This window comes from Molothrus aeneus, chromosome 30 (assembly GCF_037042795.1).
Source record: "Molothrus aeneus isolate 106 chromosome 30, BPBGC_Maene_1.0, whole genome shotgun sequence".
Classification (NCBI taxonomy): Eukaryota; Metazoa; Chordata; class Aves; order Passeriformes; family Icteridae; genus Molothrus; species Molothrus aeneus.
The window spans coordinates 1,792,854-1,806,921 of NC_089675.1; the positions used below are offsets into that span (position 1 = coordinate 1,792,854).

At 64.4% G+C, this 14,068-nt stretch overlaps 2 protein-coding genes across 6 annotated transcripts; one reads left to right on the top strand and one right to left on the bottom strand.

Annotated features, from left to right (window-relative positions):
• The first annotated feature begins 305 nt into the window (after positions 1-305).
• On the top strand, positions 306-4,215 carry NAB2 (NGFI-A binding protein 2). 3 transcript variants are annotated; one of them, XM_066567670.1, is made up of 7 exons: positions 306-392; positions 1,340-2,141; positions 2,358-2,491; positions 2,912-2,963; positions 3,131-3,263; positions 3,346-3,546; positions 3,660-4,215. In XM_066567670.1, exons 2-7 carry the CDS (start codon positions 1,347-1,349, stop codon positions 3,752-3,754), a joined length of 1,410 nt encoding a protein of 469 aa, XP_066423767.1. In that variant the 5' UTR covers positions 306-392; positions 1,340-1,346; the 3' UTR covers positions 3,755-4,215. The 3 variants fall into 3 exon arrangements, with proteins under 3 accessions (XP_066423767.1, XP_066423768.1, XP_066423766.1); XM_066567671.1 differs by lacking the exon at positions 3,346-3,546; XM_066567669.1 differs by lacking the exon at positions 306-392 and having other exon boundaries at positions 1,131-2,141.
• A 421-nt stretch (positions 4,216-4,636) lies between these two features.
• On the bottom strand, positions 4,637-13,098 carry STAT6 (signal transducer and activator of transcription 6). Of its 3 annotated transcripts, none has more exons than XM_066567741.1 (20): positions 12,978-13,098; positions 11,522-11,651; positions 11,292-11,430; positions 9,634-9,717; positions 9,243-9,547; positions 9,012-9,143; positions 8,727-8,915; positions 8,569-8,656; positions 8,357-8,479; positions 8,160-8,252; positions 7,812-8,018; positions 7,641-7,735; positions 7,416-7,552; positions 7,161-7,307; positions 6,610-6,679; positions 6,180-6,305; positions 5,994-6,095; positions 5,829-5,894; positions 5,485-5,631; positions 4,637-5,408 (listed from the first exon to the last, which is right to left on the bottom strand). In XM_066567741.1, the coding sequence occupies exons 2-20, from the start codon at positions 11,635-11,637 to the stop codon at positions 5,231-5,233; spliced, it is 2,544 nt and encodes an 847-aa protein (XP_066423838.1). In that variant the 5' UTR covers positions 11,638-11,651; positions 12,978-13,098; the 3' UTR covers positions 4,637-5,230. The 3 variants fall into 3 exon arrangements, 2 of the variants coding, with proteins under 2 accessions (XP_066423838.1, XP_066423839.1); XM_066567742.1 differs by lacking the exon at positions 12,978-13,098 and adding an exon at positions 12,015-12,706; XR_010785157.1 differs by lacking the exon at positions 4,637-5,408 and having other exon boundaries at positions 5,595-5,631; positions 5,994-6,070.
• Positions 13,099-14,068: the final 970 nt, after the last annotated feature.

Below are 14,068 nucleotides of genomic sequence, written 5' to 3' on the forward strand. Positions count from 1 at the left end.
TGCCACCGTGCGGGGCGCAGCTCCCTCTCCCCTCCCGCTGCTCCCGGTACCGGTTGGAGGGGGGGGGGGAGGGAGAAGGGGGCCCCGTGCTGCCGCCCCCGCCGCTGCCCCCCCCTCCCCGCGCTCGGCGGGGGCGGCAGCCGCGGGATCCGCCCCCGGGGCCTCCCACGCGCGGCGCAGCCGGGGCCGCTGCTATTTCACGGTCCCGCCCGTGTGGGCGGCGCGCAGAGCGGCGCGGCGCGGCGGAGGGAGCGCGCCCGGCCCGGCCGCGGGACCCCCCGAGCCCCGGCACCCCCAGGACCCCCCGGTTAGAGCCGGCCCCGGAGCCCCCCCGCCCCTCCCCGGCCGCCCGGCGGGGCGGGCGGAACGGACGGAGGCGGTTCCAGGCGGCGGTGAGCGAACGGGGGGGGGGGACGGCGGGAGGGGATGGGGCACCGGGGGGCACCGGGCAGGGCGGGAGTCCCGGTGGCTGTGGTGGGACTGGGGGGACCGGAGGGGGACGGAGCGGCGAGGGACACCGGGCAGGGCGGGGGGTACGAGGGGTGTTGGCCACGGGGCTCCGGGCGGGTCTGGGATGCATGGGGAGAGGATGGCACCGGGGGCACCGCGGCACCGGAGGGTACCGGGAGGGGTCGTGGGGGAATGGCAGCGGTGGGAGCACAGAGGGGCGGGGGGATGGGACAGCGGGGGTCACCGGGCAGAGCGGAGAGCCCGGGGAAGGGGTGACCCCGGTGGGGCTGGGAGGAGAGGGGGAGGATGGGGCACGGGGTGGGCTCGGGGCACTGCAGGGCACCGGGCAGGTGCGGGGACGCTGGGGGGAGGTGGCCCTGGTGGGACCGGGGAGGGGATGGGGGCACCGAGCGGGGCGGGGTCACCAGGGAAGGGCGGCCCCGGTGGGATCCAGGGGACCACAGGGGAACAGGGCACGGGCAGGAGGTCTGGGGGATGTTGGCCACGGTGGGGTCGGCACTGGCACATCACCCCCGGGGATGGGGGGGCTGGGGGAAGCCCCTAGATGTGTGTCCTGCCCTGTGTGAGGAGCTGACATGGAGGGGCTGCTGGCTGGGGTGGGCACAGCCCAGGGTAGGGGGGGTAGGGGTTGGGGTGAGGGTGACCCCACTCGTGTCTGTGCCACGTCCAGGGGCTGTGGCTGCAGGGACCGTCCCAGTTTGGAGCACATGGGTGGGACGGGGCGCCCCGTGGGGTTTAGGGACACTGGAACACCCATGCACGGGAATGCTCCCTCTGCCCTGTACCAGGCCTAAGGGCGGGAGGGCTTTCTCCTGCACGTCCGTCCATCCCGTTGGTGAGTCCGTCTGTCCTCTGTCCACCACCACAGGCTCGTCATGGCCCTGCCCCGCACGCTGGGGGAGCTGCAGCTCTACCGGGTCCTGCAACGTGCCAACCTGCTGGGCTACTACGAGACCTTCATCCAGCAAGGGGGGGACGACGTGCAGCAGCTCTGCGAGGCGGGCGAGGAGGAGTTCCTGGAGATCATGGCGCTGGTGGGCATGGCCACCAAGCCCCTCCACGTCCGCCGCCTCCAGAAGGCCCTGCGGGAATGGGCATCCAACCCAGGGCTCTTCAGCCAGCCCGTCTCGGCTGTCCCGGTCAGCAGCATCCCACTCTTCAAGCTCTCCGAGGCCGGTGGGCGCAAGGCACTCAGCAACGGGCACGCCAGCCCCGGCGAGGCCGCGGGCAAAGGGGGTGGCAGCGCCGGGACGCCCCCAGCCCGCAGCCCCACGGAGCCAGGGGAGAAGCTGTCACCGTCAGCGGCTCCACCGTGGCCGGGAAGGAGCACCCCCGAGTCGGAGGGTGGTGGGGATGAGGAACCCGGGGGTCCCCCCTTCTCCCCGGGCGGGAGCAGCGGGGAGCAGGCGGTGGGCACGGAGCTGGAGCCGGAGTTGGCACGGACGGTGGTGGAGAGCGTGGAGAGGCTGCTGCAGAGCTGCCCTCGAGGTGGCGAGGCCGAGCTGAGGGCGCTGATGAAGCTCAACAAGAAGCTGGCCAAGGCTGTGGGGCACATCTTCCAGCTGGAGGACGGTGACCGGCAGAAGGAGGAGGAGATCCGGCGGCACAGCGCGATCTACGGCCGCGGCGAGGCCCGGCGCCGCGAGGGCAAGCAGCTCACCCTGCACGAGGTGAGGGAGGGAGCTCCCTGCTTGGAGTTGTGCGATGCGCTGGCTTGGGACAGGCACTGGGGTGGCTCTGGGGGTGTGGTGAGTGGGTGGGATTTGAGCTCTCCTCCCACGCCAGGCTGGAGCTGGTGCTGCTTTAGCTGAGGCTTGTGTGGGCTGTGCTGTCCCGTGGGTGCTGCCGTGTCCCTGTCCCCACTCACGCATCGTTTCTGCCCCCAGCTCATCATCAATGAGGCGGCCGCCCAGTTCTGCCTGCGGGACAACTCGCTGCTGCTGCGGCGCGTCGAGCTCTTCTCGCTGTCACGACAGGTGGCACGGGAGAGTACCTACCTGTCCTCGCTCAAGGTCGCCAGGTGAGCCCAAAACCCCACCCTTGTAGGCCTAGGGGGGTCTGGTTGTCACCCCCTTGCCCCCAGCACTTCTGGATGGGGCCAAGACTCTGCGGCCCCCAGTTCCCCTTTGCCAGTGTGGGCGGATTCTGCCTGACCTCGGAGCGTGGGACGTGGGGAGGATGGGAATGACGGGGATGCCAGGCGTGGGAAGGGATGCCAGGCAGCAAAGGGATGCCGCTGGGGATGCCCTATCTCTTGCCTCCATCCCCAAAGTCCTCTGCCCACCGTGCCAGGGCTGCCTTTTCCCTTTGCTCTCCAGCTGCTTCCCTCTTTTTTCCGCCCCCAATTCCATCCGTGCCAGAACCCCACCTGCCTGATGGCTCTGCTCACAGCCTTGCTGTGGCCACCCCCACGCCTGACACAGCCCCTTTCCACCCCCAGGGCCCATCCTGAGGACAGCGGCGCCGTCGTGGCCAAGCGGCTCAAGCAGGAGGTGGGTGCAGGTGCAGGGGAGAGCAGCGTGTGCAGGTGTGCACACCTGTGAGCGTGGGTGTGACTGTGCAACACGCCCGGGGCTGCCCATGCCAGCCTGGGGTGAGGACCGTGGGTGTCGTGGGGTGGGTGGTGCAGGGGATCTGCTCACCTGTGTGCTCCTGGCAGGCGGGAGAGCAGAGCCGCCCTGAGCTCCTGGCACTGCCGGTGGGGCTGGAGCCGCCCGGGGCCGGGTACCGAGCCAGCTTGGAGGAGGACACGGGCAGCATCTCCGGGGAGAGCCTCGACGGCCACTTGCAGGGTGAGTAGGGGGGGGTCTCCCCCTTTCTCTGGTGGTGCTCGGCCCCCTCTCCTCGCGCTGATTGTCGCCCCTCTCTCGGCAGCGGCGGGGGCTTGTCCCCGGCTGACCCCTCCGCCCGGTGCGGCCCCGGACGTGCCCCTCGGCCTCGCTCCCCATGGGCTCTGGAGCCGCCACATCCTCCAGCAGACGCTGATGGACGAGGGGCTGCGCCTGGCCCGCTTGGTCTCTCACGACCGCGTGGGGCGGCTCAGCCCCTGCCTGCCGGGGAAGCCCCCGGGACCAGGTGAGCCCCCCGAGGGGCCGGGGGGGCTTTGCCGCGGGCAGGGGTCAGGAGGGCACCGCTGCCTTCTGCTGTACAATCGTGTCCTCATGGCCATCTCCGTGTTCTCCCCACAGAGTTCGAGGACGGGCTGGCGGAACGGGGTCCTCCGGCCCCCCCAGACCCCCCTCGGGGCACCATCAAGGTGGAGCAGGAGACCAGCAGGCAGTGAGGCCCCTGTAGCCCCCCCGCCACCATTAACGAAGCAATAACGTGCTGGGGGACGGGTGCGGTGGCGCTCCGGGCCCCGGGGAGCTTGGGGAGGAGGGGGGGGGGGTCTCACCCATAACCCCCCCGGCCCACCCGGCCCCCTCCCGTCCCACACCGACGCTCTGGTTACCTCAGCCGCGGCGGGATGCGAACTCCCCGCAGCAGCAATACCCTCATCCCGCCCGGCTCCGCTCCCCCGCCGCCCCCCAGGGCTGGGGAGCCCTCGATGGACTGGAGCCCCCCCCTCCCACCCCTGTACAGCCCCGTGCTGACCGTTCCCCCCCTCCCCACCTCGGGCTCTGTCACCACGCGGGGACAGACGCGTCGCACTGTGCGCTCCCACGTCAGCGCTGCCGCCCACGCCGGGCACACGGTCCCCCCTCCCCACCCCGCACCCGCAGCGCCCACGCAGCAGCCGCCAGCCCCCTCCCCGCAGCACGTGCCAGCTCACTGTGCACCCCCACCGCCCCCCCAAACCCTGCGACCCCCCCCCCAGCACCCAATCGGCTGTAAATACCCCCCCCCCCCAATACACACACACACCCCCGCACGAACCCCCCGCACCCCGATACCTGCGTGTGCTTCCAGCATGGTCCCTGTGCCGGGGGGTGTCACACGTGCCAGGGGGGTGTCACCCCCTCCCAGCACGATGCAGGCGGCGTTTGATGGGCACTGGGGAGGTGCTGTTCCCCCCGACCCCACCCCAAAACCCCTCGGGGTTCCTCCTCTTTATCCCCCCCCCCCCATTCCTACAAACCGTGCCCAGCCCCGGGGTTCCCACTCCCCACCCCCCCGTTAGGACTGTGTGGTGTCTTTTTAGAGCATTAGCGACTCTTCCTTTGTACCGTGTACAGTAGATTATTTATTTTGTTATTTTGGAATAAAACTTTATTTTATGGCTTATCTTCCTACCCTCTTTGCTCCAACCTGGAGGGGAGGGGAAGTGACGAACAGCTCAAAACCCCAAAGCAAGCGCTGATTGCGGGGGTGCGGCGGGGGGGGGGGGGGGGTCGTGTCCTCCCCTTCCATGGGGGTCCCGGTGTGTCCCGTCCCCCCCCTCCGCCGGGGGGCACCGGGCTGGCACCTCCGCCCCGGCGCCGTTCGCGCTGCCGCCTCCCGCCCCCGCGGTGACTCATCCCGGCGGGCGTGGGCTGGGGGCACCGCGTGCGGCTGCCGGTGCCCCCCACGCAGGACGGGGCCCCCCTAAGCCCGCACCCGCTCACCCGCGGACCCCCGGCAGCGGATGCAATGCACGGAGGTGGAGGGGACGACGACGACGACGGGGGTTACCCCAAATCCCCCCCAAGCCCTGCCTTTGCCAGCTGGAGTTTCCACTCCTGCGGGAGTCGTAGCAAGTCCATGAACCCAGGCAAGGCTGGGAGGGAGTGGAGGGGGGGAATCGCAGTCCGAAGTACCCCCCCCCTCACCAGGAGCCCCCTCACGCGTGTCCTGGCCGGATGCTGTCATCCCACCGTGCATCCCCCAGCCCCCAGGAGGACAGGTTGGAATTGGGGTACCCGCTGTGCTGCTGGAGGGGGGCAAAGGGGGGCAACGGGGGCATCTCCAGGAGCTGATCCAACTCTGAGGTTGATGGCTGATCCATGCTGGGCGACATCCTGGGGACAGAAACAGCAGGGTGACCGGCTGGGGACTGGGAGGGGCTTCTCTCTGCTGCCCCCTCCCCGTGCTTACCACCGCGGAGGGCTCTGCAGCGACGCCTCCTCCAGGAGGGGGAACGGGGGCAGCTCGGGCATCTCCTCGTCCTGCGGTTCCGCTGAGGGACCCGCGGGCAGCAGCTGAGAGACATCCCCAGGCAGGAACTGGCTGGGCATGAAGGGTCTGGGGTGGCAAAGAATGGGGTAGATCCTGTCCCCCAGGGCACTCACCAGCCCCGAGGTGTTGGGGGGCACTGCTTGGTTTGTGGGGGGCTCCTCCTGGGGTGGCCACTCCAGCTCTGCCAGCCTGGGATTAGGTGGGGAAGGGCTAAAGGGGTACAGGGCACGGTGCCCCCCTTCCACCTCTGTGCCAGTTCTTACCCAGGGGTCCTGAAGGCAGGGTCCTGGCAGTGGGACAGCGAGGGAGGCGAGAGCATCGGGGATGGGCTGTGGGCAGCGGGAGCACTCAGGGAAGGGGGAACACCCCTGAACCCTGCTGGGGGTGGTGGGGTGTCCCCCCTGCCCCCCACCCTGCCCTGCTCCTACCTGTGGAAGGGGGGGGTCAGCCTGTCGGGCACCATCATGATGCTGCTCTCAACCGCGGGGTAGCCCCCGGGCATGGGCTGGGGGCAGAATGAAGTGGGGGGGCTGCAGTGCACACACACAGAGGTTCAGATTGAGGGGGGGGCACTGCCACAGCCCCCACCCCACGCCCCACAGCAGGGCACTCACCACACGGGGGCCAGCAGTGGCTGTAGATTCTCAGGGTGCAGCTCATGCTGCAGCATGGGTAGGTTGAACATCGGTGCCTGGGGGGCCTCAGGGGGGGCCCCCATGGTGCTTGGGGGCTGCTGGTCCCTGCAAAAGCACATGGACCCCATCAGCACTGCCAGGTCCAGGCTCCACAGGGGCCAGTGGGTGCTCGAGGGGGGCTCTGAAGGAGGACATGTGCCAGTGGGTGCTCGAGGGGAGGGTGGGAGGTGCACAAATGTGCCCCAGCACAGCTTGAGGGCTCACAGGGGGCTCTTTGCTCACCAGCACAGCTCTGTTTTCCCCAGTCAGGGATTTCCCTGCCCAGGGGGATGCTCAGGCTGGCCAGGGGTCTGTGCAAACCCTGGCCCATGTGCACACACCTCCAGCACAGATATGGCCTCACACCCACCTTTCACTTTCCACAGTCATCTTGATGGCAGTGGAGACGTAGCCCCGGCCGTCCTTGCCTGTCTGCTCTTCTGCTCAGGGAGGAGAACCATCCATGAACCACCACCCCCATCATGCCCTGCCAACCATCTCTACCAGCCCCAGTTGCTCCTGCAAGCCCTGGGGCCACCGGGGTGAGACCCATAAGCCCCCTCACAGCATTGCTGGGGTGCAGAGTGTGTGTGACACCCTGAACCTGAAGGTCATGGCAGAGGTGCAGACCACCAAGGGGCTCCTCAAGGAGCACTGCTTCTTCCTTGACCAGAAGATCTTCAATGAAGAATAGCAGGTAGGGAAAAATTTTGTAATGTAGGGGTCTGAGGCCCTATATCATGTTGCAAATTGTAGGACAGATCATGATACGACCAGTGCAATGGGGAAGAAGGTAAGGGAGTAGAAGTCTGGTTTTAGGCTGATGAGGATTTTGAAGTTTATAATGAATTTTCATTATAAGAGGGAGGTGAGAGGATGGGGCCCTGCAGCCCAGGGCCCATCCAGGCCCTCCCCACTCACTGTTGTAGTGACTCCCAAAGGCCTGGTCCTTGGGGATGTTGGGGTACAGGTTCCGGAGCTGCCCCAGATCCCGGATGCGGTCGCCAAGGGAGCGGATGGACAGATCCTTGGCAGAGAAGGGCTGGATGTTTTCCACCTGGCTGGAGCCTGAGCGAGGGGAGACACGTCACTGCATTCCAGTGCTGGTTCCTGGAACTGCCCACACCCCCTGGCAGTGAGGACCCCTGCCCTGCACTGCACCTGACCCCGTCTCACCGTCCTTGCCCCGCATGACGTAAGCGATGGTGACGCCCCCAATCTCGGAGTCGCTGAAGCGGAGCAGGAAGGTCCCATCTGGCTGCATGCTCAGCAGCTTGCACACATACTGCTTGCTGATGAAGCCCATGATGAGCCTGGATGGGTGGAGAACAGGGATCAGGACCACCCATGGCAGTGGGGTGGGATCAGGACCCCCCCAAAGCCCAGCCCTGGGGCACCCACCTGTCCGACCAGTAACTTTTGAGGCATCTCTTGGTGAGGTCCAGGACTCCATCAAACCACTGCCAGAAGGTGAATCCCCGGCCAGGGAGGATCTCCTGAGGCAGAGAGAGGCCATGAGGCTCCCCATGGCCACGCTGGTCCCTGCCCACCTTGGCCATCCCTCCCAGTCACCTTGTTGAACTGGGCCCAGGAGACGTGGCGGCTCTGGAAGTCCTCGGGGCTGGCGCTGTGGTCATTGAAGATCTTCTGGGCCAGGAAGAAGTAGTGCTCCTTGAGGAGCCCCTTGGTGGTCTGCACCTCTGCCATGAACTTCAGGTTCAGGGTGTCACACATCTTGTCCCAGGGCACCCGCTCGGCCACCACGAAGGGCACCCGGTCCTGTGGCCAGGCAGGGGGACATCAGGACAGGATGCCCACCATGCCCCACCCCTGGGCTCCTGCTCCCACCTGCACTGGTGGGAGTGCAAAGCCCAGTCAGCCCCAGTTTCCAGCTCCTTCCCTCCAGCTCGTGGCACTCACAATGTCAGAGAAGGCGTTATCCCACAGCACGGTGGCTTTGGCGTTGTTGTCCTGGTTCCCATGGACGATGACCACGATGGGCAGAGACAGGACCTGAGGGCACACAGTGGCCCTGAGCCAGGCGTGGTGGCTGCCCTGGGATTGTCCCAGTGTCCCACAGGGGAAGGCTCAGCACATCTAGCCCCATCCCATGGTACCTGGAGGTGGATGGAGACGTTGCTGGGGGTCAAGGTGACGTTGGTGCTGAAGAGGACGGCGCATTTCTCCTCCGTCACCGACTCAGAGCCCTTCCTCTCGCAGCGCTTGATCTTCTTCAGCAGCTGGGGAGAGAGAGCTGAGCATCCCCAGCCTCAGGAACCCCAAAAACCCAATGGAGCCCCCAGCCCAGCCCCTAGCTGGTGGTACTTACCACATTTTTGAAGTTGGCACAGCAGTTCCCGCTGGTGGGGTTGGTCTCCAAGGCCACCGTGTTGTGCAAGATCTCCCCTGTGCTCTCACTGGGCAGAGGAAGGGGTCAGGGGGGAATGGTGGTGGGGAAACCCCCCGGCCCTCACACCCACTGCTCACCTGAGGGTGTTGCTGTAGTTGCTGAGCTCCAGCTCCCGTGCCTGCTTCTCTGTCACCATGTCAGCCCTCACCATGTAGGGCTTGGGCGCTGCCTTCAGCAGCTGCGGGCCCAGCAGGAACCGGACGCTCGCCTGGAACTTGGTCTGGGTCTTCAGCACCTGTGGGGGCTGCTTCTCCACCAGGAAGGAGCTGAGGGGCAAAGGGACACCACGGTGGCACTTGGCACAGCCACCGGCCCCTGCAGATCCACCTCAACCCATGGCCACCACAGCCCCCAGCTGTTACCTCTTGACCAGGCTGGACAACACCTCGTTGAAGCGCTCCAGGAGCCGGGGCAGCAGCTCAGGCCCCAGCTCTGTGCTTGCTGCCATCACCTGCTGCTGCAGCTGGAAGTAAACCTCGACCAGGTTCTCACACCTGGGGAAAGGGGGACTCTCAGCACCCCACCCTCACTCACCTGGTGGAGGGAGCAGGAGGTTGCTCGGGATCCCCCAGCTCTGCCCTGTGCCCCCTCACCTCTTCTGCAGCGGTGCCAGATTCTCCTCAAAGATTGCCCCATTCCCTGCCAGCTGCTGTTGCCTCTTCCAAATCTGGATCCTCTTCAGGACCTGCTGTTTGGCCGCCTCCAACTCCTTCACAGCCTCCATGATGAGGGTGGGCAGCTCCTTGGGAGCCATGGGGCTCTGCACAGCCCCGTCCCGCCCGGGCCCCTCCTCCTGGAGCGCTTGGATCTCCCGGACTCGGTGCTGCAGCCGCTGCAGCCCCAGGCTGAACTTCAGCTCCTCCTGCCTCCGGTGGAAGCTGAGAGGCAGATGATGGTCCTGGGGCAGAGCACAGAGGGGTCAGGGGGGGGTTGTGGCCGGTCCTGCACCTCGGGGTGCCCGGGAGAGGGGCAGGGGGCACCCACCCGTTTGAGCACGGCTGCCTTCTCGCCCTCCAGGACGGCTCTGACGACGGCCACCAGCCGCAGAGGGTCCCGGCGGAAAGTGTTCTGGGGAGGGGGACACAAACTGGGGGTGTCAGGGGGGGACACGACACGTGCCCCCCGCTCCTTGCTCCTTCCCACCCCGCCCACAACACGTGGACAAGGTAATTCAGGGGTTCCACAAGCACCACAGAGCTGATTTGTAGCTTTAAAACCACTTTAAATGGTGCATAGAATCATGGGATGTCTGGAGTTGGAGGGAACGTCAGGATCATCGGCTCCAACTCCATTTTTTGTTGGTTTTTTTTTTGTATAAAAAGTAGAAGAATCAACTTCAAATAGAGAAAAAAAAAATAATCCAAACTGAAAGGAATTCTCCATTCCTGCGAGCATTTCCTCCAACCTCCAGCCTGACACCTGGGGGAGACTCTCCCAGCTGCCCTGGGTGGATCAATGCTTTCCACTGACAAAAAAACAGGGAGAGGAATTCCCCTGCTGGCTCTGCCTCCCGTGTCCCCGTGCCAGCTCCTCCGGCCTTCACGCATTTCCCAAATTAGCAACTTCCCAAAACAGCAGCAGAAACACGATGGGGGAATGGCTGATGACGTGCTTGGTGGGTTCCTGTGCCGGTGGGAGCTCCAGTGTGGGGGTCTGGATGCAGCACTGGTAGCCCCGTGGGCTTTTCAAGGGAAAATTTGGAATTCGGGGGATGAGAAGCCCAAGTTTGGCTCCCACCTGCAACCCCCAGCCCTGTGGTTGCCCATCCTGGGGGTCACCTGGTCACAGCAGCACCAAAAGCAGGGAACAGCCTGGCTGAGCATGGAGGAGTGAGGATTTGGTGTTCTGGGATGAGGGATGGAGGGAGGAGGGAACACAGGAGGGCTGCTCTGCGTCAGCATTTTAAATAATAAAAAAATCCCTAAGCTGAAACATCTGCTTGTTTCCTACAGCAAAAAGCAACAAAGCAACAAAGCAACAAAGCAACAAAGTCTTGTTTTGAAAAGTCACCCTGTTCCCCAGAAGTTGTGACTAAAGCTGATCCCTTCCCAAATGTTGAATATTAAAAAGGTCTGTTACCAAAAAAAGCAGAATTTTCAACCAGAGTGGGGCTCTGGGAGTGAGCCCTGCTCAGCTCTGGTGCTCTGAGCTCCACTGGCCAGGGGAGATAAATCAGATGGTTGTGAAAGGGACAGAGCAATTCCAACAGCCTTGATAAGAGAAAGAGCCTCAAAAATGAAACCCAGAGCTCACAGCAGGAGGAAATGCAGACCCACACAGCTTGGAGGAAGGAGAAATCAAACACTTGAGCAGAAAATGGGGAACATCTGCAGAGACGGCCCCCAGGTGCCAACAACGGGGGGCTGAGGGGCTCAGGGGGGTCCCCACAGGACCATTTCAGGGAAGATGTGGCAGCTCCCTGTGAGCCCCTGGGCTGCAGAACTGCAAAAAAAAAAACCCCTCTGTCCTCTGGAAGACCCCAAAAACCCAATTGCTGAGTCTGCTTATTGCTCACAAGCCTGGAAAATTTTGTCACCCAGGGACCATCCTTAGGCATTGAGCCCTTCCAGCATAAAACAATCAATTTTTCCTGGGAGCTGGCTGCAATCCCGGCGTGACCCAGCCCCAGGGTCCCTGCACACCTCGATGTTGCTGACTTGCTGCAGGATCTGGCACTGCTGCCCGTCGCTGCCGGCAGTGCTGCGGAGTTTCTCCAGCATGTCCGAGAGCATCCTGCTGGCCATGCTGGTGCAGAAGGCGTCTGAGCCATTGATGAACTCCCTGGAGAGGGGGAAAAGTTGGGAGAATGGGCATGGATCCCCCACCTGCCCCCGTGTGACCCCCAAGCTTGTGCTGTTCCAGGGAGACTCACCAGGGCTGGTTCTCCAGCCACTCAGCCAGGAGACAGCGCAGGCTCCGGGGAAACTCCGTGGAGAGGCTGCTGAACTCCTCTGGTCGCATGTGGGACACGAGGTTCCAGAGGGACATCTTGGAACAGTCACCTGAAGGCAGGAGAGGGGATGGGGAGCACTTGAGCAGCCCCCAGCCAGCCCTTGAGGGCCGAGAGGCCCTCAGGGAGGGTGCAAGAGCTGCTGCTTGTCCCTCCACGTCTGAACCTGCTGCTCCACTGGGCTGGGGCTGCTGGGGAGGAGGAGAAGGAGTGGGAAGGTTGATCCAGGATCAGCTTCTTGGGCAATCCTGGGCGGGCTGGCAGCCCACTTGTGCCTCAGTTTCCTGAATCTCTGGGGATTCCCTGCTCCTTTTGCCACAAGGATTTTCAAAGGGATGGGCAAGTGCTGCTGGACTGGGCATGGGAGAGGTGGAAGAGTGTGCAACTCCTGGGGAGTTGGAGAAGTGTGAATTACCCCAAACTTGGTGAGGCCGTTGAACCGGGGTGTCCACAGTGAGGTGGCCTGGCTGTCCCCCAGAATTTCCTCAAGTGTCCCCCACAGGGAGGGCCCCTCACACTCGGTGGGCTGCAGAGATCAGGAAAAGCAAGGACAGAACTGGAATGAGGGAATTCCACCTGGAATGCACGGGCTGGAGGCCCTCAGAACTGGAATGAGGTGTTACAGAGGGAATTCCACCTGGAATGCCCAAGCTGGAAGCCCTCACACTTGGTGGGCTCGAGAGATCAGGAAAAGCAAGAACAGAACTGGAATGAGGCGTTACATAGGGAACTCCACCTGGAATGCCCAAGCTGGAAGCTTGGTGGGCTGCAGAGATCAGGAAAAGCAAGAACAGAACTGGAATGAGGCGCTAGATTGGGAATTCCACCTGGAATGAGGCATTACATAGGGAATTCCACCTGGAATGCCCGAGCTGGAGGCCCTCACACTCGGTGGGCTGCAGAGATCAGGAAAAGCAAGAACAGAACTGGAATGAGGGAATTCCACCTGGAATGCACGGGCTGGAGGCGCTCACACTCGGTGGGCTACAGAGATCAGGAAAAGCAAGAACAGAACTGGAATGAGGGAATTCCACCTGGAATGCACGGGCTGGAGGCGCTCACACTCGGTGGGCTGCAGAGATCAGGAAAAGCAAGAACAGAACTGGAATGAGGCGCTAGATTGGGAATTCCACCTGGAATTCCACCTGGAATGGCTGAGCTGGAGGCTCACGGCCCCACCGCACCCCAAGGTGGGAGTTGGAACCCCAACACTCCCAGCCCGTCCCCTCAGCACTGCCCGCGCCTCTTCCCGGCAGCTCCCGCCCTTCCTCCCGCCCCGCTCGCCCCCTCAGGCCCCGCCGCAGCCCCGCGGGCCCGCCGGGCCGAGGGGGTCTCCAGACACACACACACACACATACACACACACACACACACACACCTCACTGCCGGTTCCGCCGGCCCCGCCCGGGGCCAAGGCCCGATCCCGCGGCGGATCCCGCAGCGCCGGCGGCGTCTCACAGCCCAGCCGAGGGGCCGGGCAGCGGCGGGATCCCCGGGCGGCGCGGGCCGGGCCCGCCGTGCCCTCAGGCGAAGGGGCGAGCGCGAAGCCGCGGCCACGGCCCGAGTCCCCCGCGGGCAGCGCGTTGTTCCCCACGGGCCTGGGCCGCGCGGAGCCGCCGAAGGCGCAGGGCGGAGGTGGAGCTGAGAGACTCCGAGAAGCCTGCGAGGGGAAGGAAGCCGGCGTCACTGGGCAACGTCGCGGCCGGAGCAAACAAACGCCTGCGGCCTGCCCCGAGCCCGGCGTTGGGAGCAGCCCGGGGGTCACCAGCCCTCACGGTGCCACCCCACGAGGGGACCGGTCATGGTGGCTGGAGGTTGACGCCTTCCAGAAATGCTTTTGCTTTCGACTCCACTTTACGGCCCGGAGTAAACAGATCCCGAGCATTCGCTGCGGGGCATGAGGTGACTCCCAGGGGTCAATGCCCGGTGAGAAACGCACGCAGCAATTCTGGGAATGCTGCTGGGCTTTTCCTCACAGTCCCAGTGGGATTCTTGGCAGGAGGGGAAAAACAGCCTCTCCTTTTGCCACCCTCGAGGTTAATCCCCATGCTCCTTCCCCATTAAACCTGTATTTCTGCTCAGCCCTGGGAGGCAGCTGCTGGCTGGAAGCGCCAACCTGGAGCGTAAGCCTTAAGCCAGGCATGCCTGGATCTGCTGAGAGCCTGCAGGAGAAGCTGCTCTGCTCCCTCCTCCTCCCACAGCCCAGGAGGAGCTCGAGGCAGGGGATCTGCCTTGTCCCCTCCTGGCATCAGTCACAGCAGCTCCTTCAGCCCAGCCATGCCCTGAATCCTTCCAATCCCACTTTCCAGGTTTCCCTCTTCTTCTTCTGCTTTTCCCAATTCCCTCCCCCATGGGGGCAACATCCCATGGGGACCCTCCGGCAACGGAAACCGAGGTCTCAGCTGTGTTGTAGCCGGGAAAACCGGCTCAACATGGGGCAGGACACAGCACCTGGGGACGGGGAGAAGC

Excerpts from the sequence above, each read along its gene's own strand:
- NAB2 (XM_066567670.1), top strand. The coding sequence starts at position 1,347 with ATGGCCCTGCCCCGCACGCTGGGGGAGCTGCAGCTCTACCGGGTCCTG. Across the intron at positions 3,264-3,345 it reads CCTCGACGGCCACTTGCAGG|CGGCGGGGGCTTGTCCCCGG; the intron begins GTGAGTAGGGGG and ends CTCTCTCGGCAG. Across the intron at positions 3,547-3,659 it reads GGGGAAGCCCCCGGGACCAG|AGTTCGAGGACGGGCTGGCG; the intron begins GTGAGCCCCCCG and ends TTCTCCCCACAG.
- STAT6 (XM_066567741.1), bottom strand. The coding sequence starts at position 11,637 with ATGTCCCTCTGGAACCTCGTGTCCCACATGCGACCAGAGGAGTTCAGC. Across the intron at positions 11,431-11,521 it reads TGGCTGGAGAACCAGCCCTG|GGAGTTCATCAATGGCTCAG; the intron begins GTGAGTCTCCCT and ends CCCCCTCTCCAG. Across the intron at positions 8,019-8,159 it reads ATAACGCCTTCTCTGACATT|GACCGGGTGCCCTTCGTGGT; the intron begins GTGAGTGCCACG and ends GCCTGGCCACAG.